The sequence below is a fragment of the Notolepis coatsorum genome (genome assembly GCF_963971535.1).
Source record: "Notolepis coatsorum genome assembly, chromosome: 19".
In the NCBI taxonomy this organism is placed as follows: domain Eukaryota; kingdom Metazoa; phylum Chordata; class Actinopteri; order Aulopiformes; family Paralepididae; genus Notolepis; species Notolepis coatsorum.
In genome coordinates, this window is record NC_140183.1 from 89,857,844 (window position 1) to 89,878,762 (window position 20,919).

Genomic DNA, 20,919 nt, shown 5'->3' on the forward strand with positions numbered 1-20,919 from the left:
CAACAAGATTAGTTAAATTCCTCGAAAAAAAGGATCGTATCAGGATCCTATCGTGGTGAAATTATGATATTGTGACATCGCACAATTGATATCAGTCATATAAATTAATAACCACATATCAGATTTATCTCAAAATTAAATCTTCCAATATCTGAGGAGTTGTATGTTCTTTGTAAATAAAGAGTTTGTAAAATGTTGTTTTGGTTTGATATCTCCCTTTGCGATGAACAGCAATTGGATGAGTTATCTTGTGATTTTGCATATGTGAACACTGCGATATATGTATCGATACGAGAAAGAATTCCAGATGATTATTGTGATGTGAATTTCTTTCATATCGCCCGGCCCTAGTAGCATAATACCAGTTTGAGGATTCCCTCTTTGATTTGAGCCGTTCTCCATCCTGTAACTATACTTTAGGCGGACACAGATACCGCCATTGAACATTAACATCCCTGTTAATGAGTCTAGGAAATCAAATAGTATTGTCACCAGCCGAGCACTGTGCCGTTAGGCTGTGTCTCACTTTGAACCCTACTGCATGTGACCTTCCTCAACCTCCCAGTCCTTCAGCCCACCTCCTGCCCCGGCGACACTCTCCCTCCTACCTTGATGATCTCTACTAGCTGGTCCACGCCGCTGTCCCCGGGGAAGATGGGCTGTCCCAGCAGCAGTTCGGCCAGAACGCAGCCGGCTGACCAGATGTCGATGTTGGACGTGTAGTCGGTGGCGCCGAAGATGAGCTCCGGGGCGCGGTAGTACCGCGAGCAGATATAGGACACGTTGGGCTCCCCGCGAACCAGCTGCTTCGCACTGGGGAAAACGTATAGAGAAAGACGGAAGTGGAGAAAGTGGAGAGAGAGCAGGAAAGGAGGCAGAGGAAGACAGATGTCGTTGAGGTGCCAGAAACCTTTCCTTCTCCATATATTTGTAAATAACTAGGTAAGGAAAAGAGGCAGAGAGAACTTAGATGTATATGACAAAAAAGACAGATACACAAATGGACAAGACGGCTAAACACTGACAGTGCAAAATGAAATTCAAGGACTTTCAAGTACTTTTCCAAGCACTATTTTCAATTTTAAAAGGGCATTTAAACGGATCCAATTCACTTTTAAATGCTGTTTTTTTATTGGGGGGAAAATCGGATCAAATATGTATGCTTAAAAACCAATTTCTGACAATTAGTTACACAAAATTCAATTTCTTGATTCAGATTATTATAATTTTTTTTTATCATGGATGAACAAAACTTTCAATGCGAATGGTTGATTTGAATTTCAGGGACTTTTTAAGCATCTTGTTAAAAATGGGCTGTTTAAGGAATTCCAGGCATTGGACTTTTTTTTGTAAAAAATCAAGCACTTTAAGCACTTCAAGGACCTTGTGCGAACCCTGTAAACATACTCAAGAAAGTGATAGAGCCAGTGACAAAGATATGAGGCAGACAGACGTATCCAGGGCCTCAGTCTAGTACTGACCTGCCAAAGTCACACAGTTTGAGGATGGCCGTCTCTGGATCCACCAGCAGGTTCTGGGGCTTGATGTCTCTGTGACACACGCCCTGGGAATGGATATAGGCCAAGCTGCGGAATAGCTGGTACATGTACACCTGGGGGGGGGGGGTTAATACACAGTTTTAGTTTAAGACAGACATAAACATACTAGAGAATTCGTAGAGGAGCGTAACTGGGCAGCATTTATTTTGCCGGCTGTGACGACGAAGATTGCCAATGGAAATTGGGATTTATGGACACAAATGCACATAATCACTGCTAGTTTGAATTCTATCTAGTCATTTTATCACTGGATTCAATCAGGACGCTTGCCAAAAAAATAAAAATAAAAATAAATAACTTTAGTCCAAAGCTTATATACCCATTTATTAATTGTGAATATATAATGTGTGGCACTGTGGCATGGTGTTCCCCAGCTATACAATGGCACCAGCATCCAAAGATGAGTGCATGTTCACCTCTTGGGGAAGAGCGACCCAGAGCCTACAGAGCCTTGGAAAAGGATCGTCAAGATGCTGGAATGTCACTTCTAGTCGGGAGGCTTTTTTCAACATATAGCACAATAAAAATAATTGCTTGTAGAGGAGCAATATGGAGAGGATATTGGACAACTTTCAAGAGCATTAAACCAGGGCAGTACACAGAAGAAACGCGGACTCGCGTGGAGAAGTCATTCCTAATTTATAGCCTAATAGCAGCATAATGAAATCATTGTCATAAGGAAGAACACACTTTTTTTTACACATTATTTATTTGCAGCATTATCCGTTCCTAAACAGGAACTTGGTGCAGCCTTTCTTTATGTGAGCAACTGTCAAAATCCAGCCAGATGGCATAGATGAAGTCCTTTCTGTCTTGCACCAAACATCCATATAAAAAAATCTGAATCCTTTGATCATTTTGCAGTAATGTATGGAGAGAATGGCATGGCTACAGCTGACTGGTAGCTTAGATTCAGATAACAGGCTTGATATGATATATTAAGATCCAATCATGTTACAATGTTTCTATCAAGTCACAAACACATACATCCAAGATGAGGTTGAGGCTTAGTCCACCACGTACACAGGGGTTCCCTCTTAGTCCACCACGTACACAGGGGTTCCCTCTTAGTCCACCACGTACACAGGGGTTCCCTCTTAGTCCACCACGTACACAGGGGTTCCCTCTTAGTCCACCACGTACACAGGGGTTCCCTCTTAGTCCACCACGTACACAGGGGTTCCCTCTTAGTCCACCACGTACACAGGGGTTCCCTCTTAGTCCACCACGTACACAGGGGTTCCCTCTTAGTCCACCACGTACACAGGGGTTCCCTCTTAGTCCACCACGTACACAGGGGTTCCCTCTTAGTCCACCACGTACACAGGGGTTCCCTCTTAGTCCACCACGTACACAGGGGTTCCCTCTTAGTCCACCACGTACACAGGGGTTCCCTCTTAGTCCACCACGTACACAGGGGTTCCCTCTTAGTCCACCACGTACACAGGGGTTCCCTCTTAGTCCACCACGTACACAGGGGTTCCCTCTTAGTCCACCACGTACACAGGGGTTCCCTCTTAGTCCACCACGTACACAGGGGTTCCCTCTTAGTCCACCACGTACACAGGGGTTCCCTCTTAGTCCACCACGTACACAGGGTTAGTCCACCACGTACACAGGGTTCCCTCCTTTGTTTATACATTAAAAAGAAAATCTCCAGTCCACACAACGACGCAAAAACGCTTCCATGACCTGGAGGAGGCTGCAGGGAGCTCTCTATGACCTGGAGGAGGCTGCAGGGAGCTCTCTATGACCTGGAGGAGGCTGCAGGGAGCTCTCTATGACCTGGAGGAGGCTGCAGGGAGCTCTCTATGACCTGGAGGAGGCTGCAGGGAGCTCTCTATGACCTGGAGGAGGCTGCAGGGAGCTCTCTATGACCTGGAGGAGGCTGCAGGGAGCTCTCTATGACCTGGAGGAGGCTGCAGGGAGCTCTCTATGACCTGGAGGAGGCTGCAGGGAGCTCTCTATGACCTGGAGGAGGCTGCAGGGAGCTCTCTATGACCTGGAGGAGGCTGCAGGGAGCTCTCTATGACCTGGAGGAGGCTGCAGGGAGCTCTCTATGACCTGGAGGAGGCTGCAGGGAGCTCTCTATGACCTGGAGGAGGCTGCAGGGAGCTCTCTATGACCTGGAGGAGGCTGCAGGGAGCTCTCTATGACCTGGAGGAGGCTGCAGGGAGCTCTCTATGACCTGGAGGAGGCTGCAGGGAGCTCTCTATGGTTCTGATTGCAGAGAAAATAGGACAGGACCATTAAATCTTAATGTCAGCATTTTCCATAAGCTCCGGGTTCACCCATTTACAAGAATACAGGTGTATTTTTATTTTTTATCCACTTTTTCTCCTCCTGTTTTTCTGTATTTTCCTCCCATCCCAATTTTAGTCGTTATGCCAATTCCCCCCTCCGCTTCCTCCGATACATAGGAGACAGCCAGCAGCCTCTTTTCACCTGACAGCGCGGGACTATCATTGGTAAAGTGTAATGCGTTGGAGGTCACACTACCTTCACCATTTCTCTCCCTCGCTGTGCAGGCGCCCTGACCGACCTGTAGGAGTCGCTGTTTACAACGACCAGATTACCACCCACCGGCTTCCCTCCCGCTGACACCGCCAATTGTGTCAGTATGACGGCCGGCCAAGCCGGAGGCACCGCTGACAGCCGGATTCGATACCAGTGTATCTGTGGTGGTACAGACGCTTAGTCCGCTGTGCTACCCGGACGCCCGAATACAGGTGTATTTTTTAAAACAGAGTTTCTGAACATCTTCACTCTGGCAGCAGTTTTCAAAAAGGTGGGTTTTCAGTTACCTAAATGCAGTTTGTGTGTGGACGAAGGGTCAAACCCCATAGAAAAATCTACGGTTTCAGAAATACCTGTGTACGTGTGGACAAGGCTTGAAAGTGCAATTTTATTGTTAAGCTCTTCTGCTTAACACTTAATTGATGGGCAAATTTTTCAGAAAACGCCTGAAAATTGCATACCCAAAGTAATCTGCAATTTATTATACTTTATACTTATAGCACATGCATGACTCTGGTCTTTTGGAAACATTCAGAATTTTCATCCACAACAGGAAGAATTACTCTGAGGGCTAGATCCACAAAGAATGGATTGCACGGAGCAAGTTGCACCCTTACTTACAATTCATTATGAATTGAAAATCGGGGACCCTGATGTAAACAAGACGAAAGTCTTTCTCTGGTCTGCATCCCCTTAACAATTGTGTGTATATTGAGCCGTACTGTATTGTACCCATTCTGCAATCAATCAATCAGACTCTTTCTTTTACTACAGTCTAGCTCAAACAGAAGTATTGCTCTGAAATCCTGTGAGGCATCGAGTTGTTGCAGGAAGAGTAATGTTGAGCGAGTTGATGAAGAAGATTAGGTTGTCTTGTTGAAAGTACAGAAAGCATTGCCTTAACCCTTTCACTACCACACTACCAAATGGTTACCCCTTTCACTGAGACAATACAGAAGAATGTTAACCCTTTCACAGCCACACGACAAAGGGTCAACCCTTTCACTACCACACCACAGAAGATTAACCTTTCACTACCCCACTACAGAAGGTGTGGTAGTGAAAGGGTTAATATCATGCTGTATTGATTCCCCCCCCCCCCCATCCCTATTGGATTTTAGCCTCGACTGATCATACCCCCAGAGGAGTGGCTGCCGTCATGGTAACCACTAACAGGGCTTTAGATAAACCAAAACAACCCAGAGGATTCGGTTACAAGGGATATTCTGCTAGACTAATAGCAACATATGTCAGAATTTCCAAAGGACCAAGAGTGTGTCCAGTCACTGTGCATCTTCGTGGCTGTTTGGATGTGTAGAGTTTGGACGTAGGTCTTAAATTTCATGTCACTTTAGCAGCTATGTTTTTGGCCATATGTAGGTGGGCGTTGAAGAGGGAGAGTCATGTGGTGTCTGACTGATGCAGCCTAGAAGAAAAAGGAGGAGGAGCCACTGACATCACAGTCGGTGACTGCACTGTGGCATCGTTTACACTGAAAACACTGACCGCAAAGGGTTAAACTCTACACTGCATGTGTATCTCTAACGGCCTCAGATATAGCATCATGATAATCATTATAATCATCATCAACCACTCAGGGTAGCAGAGAGAGAGACGGCATGGGGTCTGGGTGGGGGGGGCACAGGGCAGAAAATAATCATAGACAAATTGATGAAGGGATGAGAGAAAAGGGAGGTGAAGAGGTGGGAGGCGAGAATGAGAACACAGCGTGGTAGCAGTAGGAGCTCAGGACCCATGGGAGAGAAGAGGAGGAGATCCCACACATGTAGTAATGGAACTGTGTCGCTGGAGGACTTGTAATGCATTCGAGGGATGAGAGAAGGAAGCCAGGAATGACGGGGAAGGAGAGAGAGAGAGAGAGAGGTGTTAAATGAGGGCACCGTCTGTTTGTGTGTGTGTGTGTGTGTTTTGTGATGATCAGTATGCATCTCAAAATCACAGGAGCAGCAGGGTGGGCTGGGGGGGCAGGAAATGAGCCATGAGAGAGACAGATATAATATCCTCTCAGCTGCTACAGGCATCATAAAAACAGACTCATGCATACACACACTCACAAACGCCCCAAGTGCCTCTTTAGACAGTCAACAAAGTGTATTGCAAACAGAGCAAATCTCATGAGACCATCTCTCCCTTTTCTGCTTTCATAATCCTATAACAGTCAGCTGCCTGAAGAATTTAAATGAAAAAGCATTGGAACTACTTTAGTGGCTTTTACTACATCCAGAGGCAGCAGCTTTTTGCAATTTCAATACATTTTCTCCTTCAACAATGTAAAAGGAGCTAAATTGAGAGGATTAGACAGTAATACCCATGGGCCTCGTCTTGTACAATTTGACAAGCAGAAGGGCTACGGTCAGACAAGCCATAGAATGAGAGCATTGACCATATTCACACAGCAGCCATTTTGCACTAATGTAATGCTCAGGTAGAGCCGTCCCTGAAGGCTGTTTTTGGGATTCGAACTTCGGCAGGGTTTTTCGAACGGACATTCGATCGATCGTTTTTTATCATGCAAGTGCCAGAAAAGGAACAAATGTCTTGCTCTTCAGAAAATCGAAAAAAATCGAAATCTGTTTTTTTTTTTACATCTTTGAAATGTCAATAATGTGTTCCCTCATTTGCCCTTATTTGCAAACTTAAATACAACTTGTAAATGAGGTAATTATTGTTATATAGTTCGACAGTATTGTCTCTCAATACTGTGGAAAAACTACAGGCGAGGGCATTTACGGTGTGGGTCTGTCAGCTTAACAGGTACTTAAGAGGTGTTGAAACACACACAGCCAAACGCTCTCCTTTCTTAGCAGGGAGAAGAACAATGTTTATACACTTTATCTTAATGTTATAAGTTATAGCAACGCAACAAACGCAGTGTCCATATAAAAAGATTAAAAAAAAACGCGAGTCCGCGTGTATTGTCATTAAATTAAACAACATTAAAACACATTTAGAATGTCACGAATTTGATGAGCGAACTAATTTTGTTCGAGTGAATTTATTGCAACCTAATGGTATAAGAAGTAAATTCATTCAATAGGGAAACTCAAAGAAAATAACAAACAACTTATTATCATTATAGGACGCGTTGGTTGTTGTTGTAGACGAACGCACGCTGGCAATTCATTTGATGACAAGACAAACTTCTTTCTGGGTCTGCATCCCCTTAACAAGTGTGTATTGAGCTGTACTGCATTATTGCAACTTGGCTTGAATCCGCAGCAGTAAGCCAGATAAACAAAATTGTATTAACGCGCCTCGTTAAATCCTCCGCTGTCTCCTCTCTCTCAGTGCTCCACTGTCCGACTGGCTGCTCTGCCTGTCTGTCTGGCTACTCTGATCCAATCACATTCAGCGTTTCTCCCCCCCCCCCCCACCCACAGTCTGCGAATCAGAGCAGAGTAGGGCGGGTTTTCACGGAATGGAAACAGTCTCTTCTTTGCTTGTGAAGAGTGGCAGAAACGCCGCTACGAAACAAAACAGTTATTTTGATGCAGCCTTTCCTTGCTGGTGTTTGTGAGGTTTAGTGAGTTAACAGAAGGTTAACCTTCACTACCACACTACAGAAGGTTAACCCTTTCACTGCCACACTACAGAATGTTAACCCTTTCACTGCCACACTACAGAAGGTTAACCTTTCACTACCACACTACAGAAGGTTAACCCTTTCACTGCCACACTACAGAAGGTTAATTTGATTGATTGAAAACTTTATTAACAGATTGCAGAATGGGTACAATACAGTACGGCTCAATACACACAATTGTTAAGGGGATGCAGACCAGAGAAAGACTTTCGTCTTGTTTACATCAGGGTCCCCCATTTTCAATTAATCGTAGAAAATAATGTTATGAATGCCCGAAAACATTTGTGATGTCACAGTATGATGTCATAATCAAACATTCTAGAACATTTGTGTATCTATTCAACAATTCTCTCACAGCTACAGAAGGTTAACCCTTTCACTGCCACACTACAGAAGGTTAACCTTTAAATCTAAACATCTAAATGCTTATTGATGTAGCCTTTCCTTCAGCCAATACCTTGACCCCGAACATTACATGGCTTATGTGAGGCTTCCAACAAACCTTTCACTACCACACTACAGACGGTTAACCCTTTCACTACCACACTACAGAAGGTTAACCCTTTCACTACCACACTACAGAAGGTTAACCTTTCACTACCACACTACAGAAGGTTAACTCTTTCACTACAACACTACAGAAGGTTAACCTTTCACTACCACACTACAGAAGGTTAACCTTTCACTACCACACTACAGAAGGTTAACTCTTTCACTACAACACTACAGAAGGTTAACCTTTCACTACCACACTACAGAAGGTTAACTCTTTCACTACAACACTACAGAAGGTTAACCTTTCACTACCACACTACAGAAGGTTAACCTTTCACTACCACACTACAGAAGGTTAACTCTTTCACTACAACACTACAGAAGGTTAACCTTTCACTACCACACTACAGGAGGTTAACCCTTTCACTACCACACTACAGAAGGTTAACCCTTTCACTACCACACTACAGAAGGTTAACCTTTCACTACCACACTACAAAAGGTTAACTCTTTCACTACAACACTACAGAAGGTTAACCTTTCACTACCACACTACAGAAGGTTAACCTTTCACTACCACACTACAGAAGGTTAACTCTTTCACTACAACACTACAGAAGGTTAACCTTTCACTACCACACTACAGAAGGTTAACCCTTTCACTACCACACTACAGAAGGTTAACTCTTTCACTACAACACTACAGAAGGTTAACCTTTCACTACCACACTACAGAAGGTTAACCCTTTCACTACCACACTACAGAAGGTTAACCTTTTACTACCACACTACAGAAGGTCAACCTTTCCTTATAATACATTTACATTTAGTCATTTAGCTTTTAGACTTACAAGGCAAATACTTCAACTGCCACAACAACTTGCCACAAGACAGTCATTGCCATAACAAAAGAGCCTGATGCAAGGTGTTAATGTCCCCAGAGAGAGGGGGCCATGGAATACAATGCATTCTGGGTAGGGTTGTAGTTGATTAAATCACAGGTGTGAACCTCTCCACAAGTTCGAAGACCATTCATCTCTGAATGCGTTTACTGATATCTCCATGATTCATAGGATGTAGCTTGAAAAATATCCCACCAAAATGTTCAAGTGATGGCTTATTTTTAAGGTATGAATCTGTACTTTCCGATAAGTTAAAAAAAAAAAAAAAAAAATTGGACCTTACCTCAACAAGTCCAGCGCCCCCATGCCCAGTCACAAATGTGTTTCCCGATTTCATTGGTATGCTGCGTTCTTTATGGGTGTTCTAGCAGCGGTGTCTCACACCCATGGTGGTGTTGGATTGTGCACTTGGTCTACGTGTGTGTGTGTGTGTGTGTGTGTGTGTGCGTGCGTCGGTCGCTGTTCATTTCCTATAGTGCTGAAATGTGTATGTTTGACTCCATCCAAATCCGTATAGCAACAAGTCATGTAGGCTATGGCTATTGCATAAGGTTTATCTTGGGCGTGGGGCATTCAACTTGTTTTGAGCACCCACCGGCAGAAACATAAATCGGCGCCTATGGCTGCGGTTATTAAGAGTGGTAGTAGTACCTACTTACTGGTCACAGGAGGCTTCAATAATGTTTGGATGATAATCCATTTTGTGAATACATTTGTTGAAACAACATCTTTGTTGGCCGATGGCTCCTGCTATCTTAAAGGATAACTCCACTATTTTGGGAAATTAGCTTATTTAACATCTTCCCTGGAGTTAGACAAGAAGATGCATACCTTTTTTGTCTCTGTGCGTGCATTTTAGCTTTGGGAATAGATGCTCCGTTAGCATAGCTTAGCTTCATCACTGGAAGTGAGGGAGCCTTACAGTGCCTTACAGTGTATTGCAAGGTCTGACATTGACCAAACTTGATATGCATGACCTTGGTGGGCTCTAGGTCAACTCCTGAAAAGGGGGTCAATGTCAGACCTTGCAATCAAAAGTTAGGGGCGCACTGAAATTATGGCAAGGGTTATTAGCCCCCTAACTTTTGATTGCAAAGTCTGACATTGACCCCCTTTTCAGGAGTTGACCTAGAGCCCACCAAGGTCATGCATATCAAGTTTGGTCAATGTCAGACCTTGCAATACACTGTAAGGCACTGTAAAGCTACTGTCCTGCCTCACTTCCAGTGATGAAGCTAAGCTATGCTAACGGAGCATCTATTCCCAAAGCTAAAATGCACGCACAGAGACAAAAAAGGTATGCATCTTCTTGTCTAACTCCAGGGAAGATGTTAAATAAGCTAATTTCCCAAAATAGTGGAGTTATCCTTTAATGTGATATATATCCTTTGTGTAAAATAATTTTTCAAAATTAAAACTACTTTTTTTTTTAAAATACATTAAAAAGGGGAGGTTCGAACCCATTAATTAAGATTCGAATGCCAACATAACGAATGAAGTTCCGAACGTTTGGGCTCAGCCCTATGCTCAGGTTGGGATTTCTTTCCACCCTGTTCCCACCTGAGGTGGAAATCCCAACCCGAGTATGACATAAAGACCATGTGTCAACGGGAGGGTCCTACCTACCTTAACGTAGATGATGGGGATGGTGGTCTTAGCCTTGTTGAAATGCCGGGCCACCCTGTACACCGTCTCTGGGACAAAGTCCAGCACCAGGTTCAGATACACCTCGTCTTTCTGGATGGGGAGAGAAAACAGGAGGACAAGAGGTCAGATTTAAAAAATGAACTGACTGTCATGTATTATTCTTTATACAGAGCACATTCAGAAGCTTAAATATGTTATTGACCATTGTAAGTTTGTGTTTCAGGGGAGGCTAGCTAGCTATTGTCCAATCGAATGAGTGAATGAATGAGAATCGAAGAGAGTGAACTGTAACGTTACGCTAGCCTGCATGAGACAGGAATCAAACAAAAATAGAGACATTTCTGGTAACAGCTAAAAGACAAGCGGCGGACCCCACAAGTACTCCAGCTACAAAATCAAAACTCATTGGACAGAGAGCTGTGGGCATACTGCTGCCTTTTGCATCATCCTACCTGTGTGAGGTAGGCTTTTTTGCAGTGGCCTCCATCAAATCAAAATACAGATCGAAGTAGAACATTGAGAATGAATCTCAATGGAAATCTCAAAACAACCACCCCGCTTTGAGAAGATTTGCAAGGGAAAGCAAGCACACACACAAGTCACTGAATGTAGGCTAGAATGGGAATATGAAACATGATTTATTTGCAACCTGCAGTAGTTAATAGTGTAGGCCTAATTTTGATTAATATATTATTTAAGTTACTATTATTTTAATTTAATGAAATCTACTACTCGGAAGTACTGCAATTATTATTTGAATGAAAATAAATCTAATCAGGGAAGTAGCCTACTGTAGGCCTACAACAACTACATTTTTAATTAGGCCTAATTATATCACACTGGCACAGGATCATCTGGCAAGCTTTTGTTCATTTTTAAATACAACTATAATTGTGTCTCGTTATGGTAATCTTGTCTCGTTAGTAGTAGAGGAAATGGCATGTTTGTAGCCAAAAATCTATTCTAGGGAGCTCCAGTAGCTCACCGCGTACCTCGGACGCTATTTCGGCGTCGGGGACAACCGTGCGCGTCACGGATCTGGGGTACACGAGTTCGACTCCCGGACTCGCCGTATTTTCTCAGAGTGTCTTTCCCCCGATCTATACCCCATTCAACCTGTTTCTGTCGGTCATACTTGACCAGAAAAAAGCGATAAACGCTAAAAGAACCAGCTGACTGGTCAAAGTTTTAAAAAAAAATCTATTCTAGCCTACATCTAGGTGGGGACCAGGTTAGGTGGGGCTCGAAAATATTTCTAGCTACCCAAGTGGGGCCTGATTGAAAATGCTTGAGAACCACTGGTGTAACTGAAGAAGAAAGAATACCCACAAAAAGGCAAAAAGCAGGAATTGTGTATTTATTCACAGAATTGACATGAAAGCTTCTTTAGTGTGCATCACAAACTGGAGCCTCTCTAATACACACTGACCGCACCTTGATTTGAACTATTACTTATGTCCCCAACGGAAAGCTTTGTTACCATCTGCAATAATTTTTTTTTATAAATAATCTGTTTAATCTAATAAGATAACATTTGCAGTTGGTTCACCTCATTTCAAATCATTTTTATTGTAGTAAAATGAGATTGTCAAGTATAATCACAAGCACCTTAACCCTTTCTCTGCCACGCTTATGTACATCCTTATACCGTCCTCTGCCAGCTCTATTTGTCTATGGAGAAGTTCCCCTTCTTTGCAGGGCTATAACTTTTTAAATTGTATTGCTAAATTGACATTACTATGGCCCATTCAACGTCAATTATCTATCATTTAGGATGTAGCAATGTTCTACTTTTTCATTCACATATTCATACTAAAATACGGTCTAAAGTATAAATATGTTTTTATCGTTTTCTGCAGCATTCTGCAGAACGTGAGTTATAGCCCTAAATACATATATTAGATCATCAAATGTAGTTTGATACCGATTGACGTCATAATAAAACGTTCAATTGCACAAGGTCCTAAACGTCTTGCCTCATCATCTGCTGGTGACCGGAGGGGGGGGGGGGGTTTATAAGTCCATGGCCAACGTTAAATGAATCATGTAGTATGGGTGATATATTGACCATAGCAGTTTGTATCGAAAATGGTAAACAAACAGGCTGAAACTCACCCCAGTCTCCTCGTAGCGTTGGGTGATGAGCGTGGAGCAAAAAGATTGCCATTATGGGATGTTGATATATGCGATCCATTTCCAGGTTGTATAATAGTATATACGTCCAAATCATGTTGTTTATCGAGTTATTGGCAACGGATCGCTATCCATTGTTCCTCCGCTCATTTCCTGTTTGGGCGATCCGCCGATCGGCCACCAGATGGCGCTCTTGAACCGTTGGAGAGTTGAGGAGATCAACAGGGGATCTCAAGACTCCGTGGGTAAAATATGATTGCCATCACAGATTTTTGAAATATTGATCTCAAAGACGCCTTACGGAGAATGACGTGGAAACTCGTCCTTGGCGAATAAAGGGTTAAGATTTTAAAATGGAGACTTTTGAAAAAAGAAATGTTCACTTCTTTTGTTTTTGTGTTCAGACATTGAATTTCTATAAATTTGATTAAAATGCCATGGCAGATGTTTGCCATCATGGAGAAGAGGTGTGGGTGTAACGGAGGTACCGTGTGTCTATCCACAGTCACGATGGACAGTGTAGTGAAGTGGCTGTGGACGTTAAGCGGTACTGCATGTAAACTCACTCCCCAGAAGTGAATTCACCTCTTGGTATAGTGGTCTGCGATGTCGCCCGCGGCGCGGGAGACCGGGGTTCGACTCCCACTCAGGGCATGTCAAATAAGACCGGTTACATGGGCTTACCAAGTCCATCAGGTGTTCCTTCATTCCTGTAGCTAGCGGCTTTATGAATAAATACTAAGACATGGAACCGGAGCATTGAGGTGTAGAAAATGTGTCTTGTGATTACAGAATGTGATTACAGAATGTTATTATCAGCTTTGTAATAGTACATGTTTATATGTTTGACTATTTGGATTCCTATATTAGGCAATAGCATATTGGCATGGCGGCCATTTTTGCTCTTTATGTCATGCTCAGGTTGATACCTTCCCACCCCGTTCCCGATCAGCAGTATTGAAGTGGATATGGGTAGAACTCAATGCCATGATACAAATAGACATACTGTGAATACTGTGGTATAATGCTTTTCGTTAAGATTTTAGACAAAATGTCCACATGTCAAAATACTACCAAAATCCCATATTAAAAAGCCTTCATCATTTTATATACTGTATGTCCATTAGCCAATTTAAAATGCACTGCTTGAGTTATGCACATTGCTCTCTCCCCCACTCTCCAAATTATTACAATTTGACAGTTGAAACTGGTTCTTTGTCAACACATTATGAACAAACTGGGCAGTACATTAGGTGAGCAGTGTTCCCGGCTCCAAACAGCACAGCTCATTGATTAATCAAAGCTAATTCCTTGCTTGTGTTCCCCTTGTGACATCAGGGATGCCAATAATTCTGAACAGCTTGTTTAGGCTTGTTAATCTGAAGCAGCGTTGGGTTATGCTCCACATAATTGGAACAAACGTCCAGAAGAGCTGCATCAACCGACTTGTATATTTTATAAATTACTTGAATTGACCCATCTCAATTCCCGCCCTCTTTTCTTGATCCTCCAATCACAACTGTTGCTTCCCTCAACTGCTCTTCAACTTATTTTTTTTTTTTATGATCTCCTTGTATTATTATTTTTTCCTTTCTCCATTTTATTCTTTATGTAAGGCACTTGTCTGTGTATGAAACAAGCTATATAAATAAACTTGCCTGGCCTAAATCTAATTGAAATAATTTAGCTATTTGCCTTGTGTTGAACATTGTAGTGAAACATGTATTGCGATTAGATCAACAACAGACTTCCTATCAAGCAGCATTTTAAATGATAAGCCAAGAAATATATGAGCCCCTTAAGCCCTAGCCAATATTTTCAGAAAATTCACCTAAAAGTACATACCCATGTAGATGGAAGATTGCTCCACTTCTACAAGGTCCATTTGCATGTTCTTGGTATCTAGGGACATCTATGGCCCTCGGGGAATGTATTCCCTTCCCAGTGTCAGAAATAGTCTATGTTACTATGCTTTGGTAAATTGTAATGAACCAGAGGAGAATATAAATTATTATCTTATTTCCCATCTTTGATGGTGAATAACACCATGCTAACACTGACCAGACGTGAACACATGCTATTTTAAATACGAAGATAGAATATCAGGCCTATAAATTACCTTATTATGGCCAAGTCATACATCGGGTCAAATATGCTCTTTCCAATGGCAGTGTTATATCTAGATTTAGTACCACAAGGCGCCCGTTACAGGGCAGCAAAGACTGTGAATGAAATCTACTGTAAGTTATAAGTACAGTTACTTTTTTATAATGTCCATAGCTCCGCCATTTTTCATCAGATTGAGACGCGTTTTCTCTAGACGTTCACAGAAGGGTAAAGAAACAAACTACATAGTATTTTATGGCAATAACATTCAAGTGAGACCCGTGAGATATAATCACGAATGTCAGAATTTTTCACAAAGAATATTTTCAACAGCTTTGATAGAGCCTGGTGTGAGCTGGGTAGTGTAGTTTATGAAATGTCGATGTCCATCGAAAGCCCTGGGTCTCCTCTCGCTTAGGACTACAACGGTTTCATGACATGTTATTTCTTTGCATCCAATTAATCCGGTTTCCGCCGGGATGCACAGAGATATTTATAAACAAATTTAGCTAATAACACTTAAAATCATTGGTAAACAAACGTAGTGCTGAAAATATACACTTTGACTGCTGTTTTCATAGGGTTAGGGTCTTTACTCTTGGCTACATTTGAAAAAGAAAAGCAACATTAATTAATGCGGACTGTACTGTATTCAGGACGTGATATTAATTTTGGCCATGTACCGGGCCAGTCGGGCTTAAAGTGCAGGCTGTTAGTGATTTTTCCTCTCAACTTTGACAGGCTCCATCTCCGGGGTTTCACTACTAACAACGTTTCTCACGTCTGCACTGTACACATATTGTTGAAATACAGCAATAGCTCACAGAACTAAAACGCGTACATTACTCTCCGATTTGGCTATTCCATTTTGAATAAATGAAATGAATGTGAGAAGGTTACCGCTCATCAGTAGAGACCGTCCGATATTGGCTTATCGCACATATATCGGTATTGGCATTTATGTTACAGATATCCCACCGTTTGATTAGCCATCATGGCTCTAGCAGGCTCTGAATTTAAGCCAGCGTGAAGATACTGGTATATGGGGCATCCAAAGATACGAGCCATGTCACGCTCACTGGCAAAAGGGCTCCAAAGTTAAGCTATTTTAAACTAGCTAAGATTTGATGGGAGGAAAATGCTGTGGGCCATTTTCAAAGAGGTCCATGGAAGCACACAAGACTCCCCTTTACAGCCAGGTTAATTTATATTAGTCACATGCAGAATAAGACCCAAATCAGGCAGTTTCTTTTGCATGGAGTACAAATAAGTTACTTTATCCTGTCTTATAATATACGTCAGATACAGTCAGGTCCATAAATAATTGGATTTTTTTTCCATAATTCTGGCTCTGTACACCACCACTATGGATTTGAAATGAAACAATGAAACAAAAGCACAAGATGCTTTAAGTGCAGACTTTCACTGGTGCGCTCAGCAATACCAAAAGACCCGGAAGACAACGGAAAACAGCTGTGATGGATGACAGAAGTCTTTCCCTGGCGAGGAAAAAACCATTCACAACAGTTGGATCAAGAACACTCTCCAGGAGGTAGGCGTGTCTGTGTCAAAGTCAACAAGAGACTTCACCAGAGTGAATACAAAGGGTTCACCACAAGATGTAAACCATTGGTGAGCCTGAGGCTGAGGTTACACCTTTCGTATCATCTTCGTATTGTTTTCTTCTACGTATCGCCGCATGCTATCAGAGGTGCAAGATCCCCAAGACCTGGCGTCGTGCTTCTGTAATTGCCCTGCCAAAGCCAAACAAACCTGCGGAAGACCCCAAGGCATATCGACCCATCTCGCTGCTCTGTGTTCCATTTAAGATATTGGAAAGAATGATCCATAGCCGCATTGAGCCAGTAATTGACACACAGCTCCCACAGGAACAGGCCGGTTTCCGACGTGGTAGATCAACAGTGGACCAGGTAACACTACTGTCTCAAGACATCGAGGACAGCTTCCAGGCTAATGAGAAAGCGGGGGTAGTGTACCTGGACCTGACTGCCGCATACGATACTGTCTGGCACCGTGGACTCCACCTGAAGCTGATGAGGATGGTACCTGATCGGCACATGGTGAAGTTTATCATGGAGATGTTGTCTAACCGCAGTTTTGTCCTACACACCAGCGATGGCCAGCGCAGCAGGCTCAGAAGACTGAGGAACGGTGTCCCACAGGGGTCAGTCCTTTCTCCGATGCTGTTTAATATTTACATCTACGATCTCCCAGTCACAGCATCCAGAAAGTACGGCTATGCGGACGATCTTGCCATCATGCTGAGAAGACCCACATGGAAGGCACTGGAGGACGGTCTTAACCAAGACATGGACATCCTAGTAGCCTATCTACAAAAGTGGCGCCTACAGCTCAGCACCAGCAAGACCGTTTCAGCAGCATACCATCTCTGCAACAGAGATGCCAAGAGGGAACTGGAGGTATATGCTGACCACAAGCGTCTGGAGTCCCAACAAGCCCCTAAATACCTTGGCGTGCGTCTGGATCGGACACTGTCCTTCAAACAACACCTCGAAGATGTCAGGGCAAAGACAACATCAAGGGTTGCGCTGATCCGACGCCTCGCAGGTACAACCTGGGGAGCCACTGCCAAGACCCTTCGGATATCCACCCAAGCCCTGGTCTTCTCGGCAGCAGAGTACTGTGCCCCAGTCTGGAGCAGAAGCCTGCACGTTAAAAAAGTTGATGCGGCTACTAACAACGCCCTCCGGATCATCAGTGGATGCCTGAAGGCTACACCCGTCTTCCTGCTGCCAGTCCTTGCAGGAATCGCACCAGCTGGCCTACGACGAGAGGCTGCCACTCTCGCCCTAGCAAGGAAGGCAGTGAAGCATGACTGGCACATCCTACACAACACCACAACAACAACAGCACCTATGAGCAGACTCAAGTCCCGCCACCCCTACAACAAGGTGGCACAAGAGATGCTCCGTTCCACCACTGAGGACCTATCCAGAAATGGATGGCTGGCGGCAGCCTGGAAGAGAGAGTGGGAGAGTGCTGGGCCATCCCGTATCCACCACCACATCTGGGATCCAGGAGATGGCGCCACAGGAGACGATCTTCCACGCCGGCAATGGGTTCTGCTGAACCGTTTAAGATCTGGGGTTGGTCGCTTTAAAGCATCATTAAAAAAGTGGGGCCTGGCAGACAGCGCTGCATGCGAGTGTGGAGACCCTGAGCAGACTGTTGACCACATCCTGACCATCTGCCCCCTATACAAACCACCCTCGGAAGCCAGCCTCTTTGATGTGGGACCAGAGTTAAGGGCATGGCTACAAGATACGGAGTTGGACCTCTGACGTTACACGAAAGAAGAAGAAGGTCCATAAATAATTGGATTTTTTTTCCATAATTCTGGCTCTGTACACCACCACTATGGATTTGAAATGAAACAATGAAACAAAAGCACAAGATGCTTTAAGTGCAGACTTTCACTGGTGCGCTCAGCAATACCAAAAGACCCGGAAGACAACGGAAAACAGCTGTGATGGATGACAGAAGTCTTTCCCTGGCGAGGAAAAAACCATTCACAACAGTTGGATCAAGAACACTCTCCAGGAGGTAGGCGTGTCTGTGTCAAAGTCAACAAGAGACTTCACCAGAGTGAATACAAAGGGTTCACCACAAGATGTAAACCATTGGTGAGCCTGAGGCTGAGGTTACACCTTTCGTATCATCTTCGTATTGTTTTCTTCTACGTATCGCCGCGTATCGCCGCGACGTCATGCGCCTCGAGTCACACTTTCGTTTTTTTTTCGTTTTTGTCAGCCGGCACACTGATGTAGTACACTGCCAAAGCAGTAGGTGGCAGTAGGTGGCTTGGACTGGGGTCCTTATAACAATAACTTGACAACACATGGTAGCTGAAGCTATTTGGGACACATGGTAGCTGAAGCTATTTGGGACACGGAGCTCTGTCCCAAAACACACACACTGTTGTCACCGGGAGGGCACGCAGATGGTATCTACTGCGCATGGGCGTTTTCGCAACAACTGCCCCGTGCTGACTACACGCTGTTGTCGAAGCGTTTTTTTTGCGTATCTCCAAACGCAAACACAATTTTGCGTTTCAGCCGTATCCACAAAAAAACGCCAAAAAACGCATTTCTGTGTAGATAGGACATCAAACGTCGTCAAAAACGTATAAAAAAACGCCAGGAATACACTAGTCTAACCATAGCCTCAAACACAGGAACAGCAGATTAGAGTTTGCCAAAAAAAACTTAAAAAGCCTGTACAGTTCTGGAACAACATCCTATTTATAGATGAGACAAGGATCAACTTGTACCAGAATGATGGGAAGAGAAGAGTATGGAGAAGGAAAGTAACTGCTCATGATCCAAAGCATACCACCTCACCAGTGAAGCATGGTAGTGGTAGTGTTATGGCAGGGGCATGTATGGCTGTCAAAGAAACTGGTTCCCTTGTTGAAGACTGCTGACAAAAGCAGCAGGATGAATTCTGAAGTTTTTTAAGGCAAAGAATTGGAATGTTATGCAAAAGACTAAGTCAATCACATGACCTGAATCCAATTGAGCATGAATTTCACTTGCTGAAGACAAAACTGAAGGGAAAATGCCCCAAGAACAAGTAGGAACTGAAAACAGTTTCAGTATAGCAGGGTTCCAGGGTTCCAGACTTCAGGCCACCATCGACTACAAAGGATTTGCAACCACATATTCAAAGTGATACAATTATTTATGGGTAGTCAGTTTGTCCAATTACTTTTGGTCCCTTAAAAAGGGGGGTGCACAATGCACATGTAGAAACTGTTGTAATTCCTACACTATTCACCTGATTTGGATGTAAATACCCTCAAATTAAAGCCCAAAGCCTACCCTTAAAGCACATCTTAATTGTTTCAAGTCCATTGTGGTGGTGTACAGAGCGAAAATTGTGCCAATGCCCAAATATTTAGCTTAACAGTATACTCAATTCCATACTTATCTAATGCCTACATTTGTCCTACACTGTACTCATACCTACCTTGATTATACTACCTATATCCAACCTATAGTTTATTCATATCAACAGTGTATAATACTACTTATGGGTGGAACAGTTTACAAAGATCACAGTTCAGACAAATGTATAGAAAAGCTTTTATTATAACCATATAACAATTATATTATTGTTTATGAATTTTTTTTAGCCCTATGCTTGACTATTATTTTAGGCATGGCAACAAATAAAATAATAATAATAAAATTAATAAATAAAATATTAAATAAATAAATAGGCTACACGTCTCTTTTTTGTGTTACAAATTGTGCTCACCGATATGAACATAGGCATCTTTACTTACTTAAAAAAAAGGAAACATCAAGAAATATGTTTATGGTATTAATTCCACCATGCCATGTGTTTTTATTTTATAATGCTCATGAGTCATGATTATTGCTGAAGTCCGAGTCATACAATACTCACTGGCTTTCAAAAAAGTTTATGAGTTTTAATAAGAGAGCACTATCTCTCTCAACCAAAGCAATGCAGGTAGATGGTAGAGCCATATGAAATCCGTTTTATTTTTTTCCAAATTCCATTTAATTTTTTTCCAAATTCAGTTTTTTCCGTTTTAATATTTCAGAATTCTGTATTTTGCTTTGTACGCTCATTTTACCATCAGAAATAGTGTCTAATAAGTGGGAATGAATAAATTGGCTGTCTTAAATACTTCGAAGCTTCGTTCGATGGGCATGGGATTCGAATATGAAAATAAAATTTGATTAAATATAAAAATATAAATGATATATATATATTTCTTTGCAAAATCAACTCTGCCTCTCTTTGTTAATTACAACAAGCAATGCTGTTTGTTATTTAAGATGAGGTCGGACTCGGCACTGACAGATTTGTGTTCATTGTGCTGCTTTTATAAAGCCTCAAATGACGCTTCAATATTTCATGAAAGCAAAGTGTTTTGTTTGTCTAA

General features: G+C 42.8%; 1 protein-coding gene across 1 annotated transcript in view; it reads right to left on the reverse strand.

The window, feature by feature from the left end:
* gsk3ab (glycogen synthase kinase 3 alpha b) overlaps nucleotides 1-20,919 on the reverse strand; it is a 70,736-nt gene that overhangs the window by 29,102 nt on the left and 20,715 nt on the right. The window contains exons 4-6 of the mRNA XM_084336852.1: nucleotides 10,704-10,814; nucleotides 1,482-1,612; nucleotides 609-813 (exon numbers count right to left, since the gene is read on the reverse strand). Coding sequence (XP_084192978.1) covers nucleotides 609-813; nucleotides 1,482-1,612; nucleotides 10,704-10,814 — 447 coding nt within the window. The remainder of the gene's footprint in view (nucleotides 1-608; nucleotides 814-1,481; nucleotides 1,613-10,703; nucleotides 10,815-20,919) is intronic.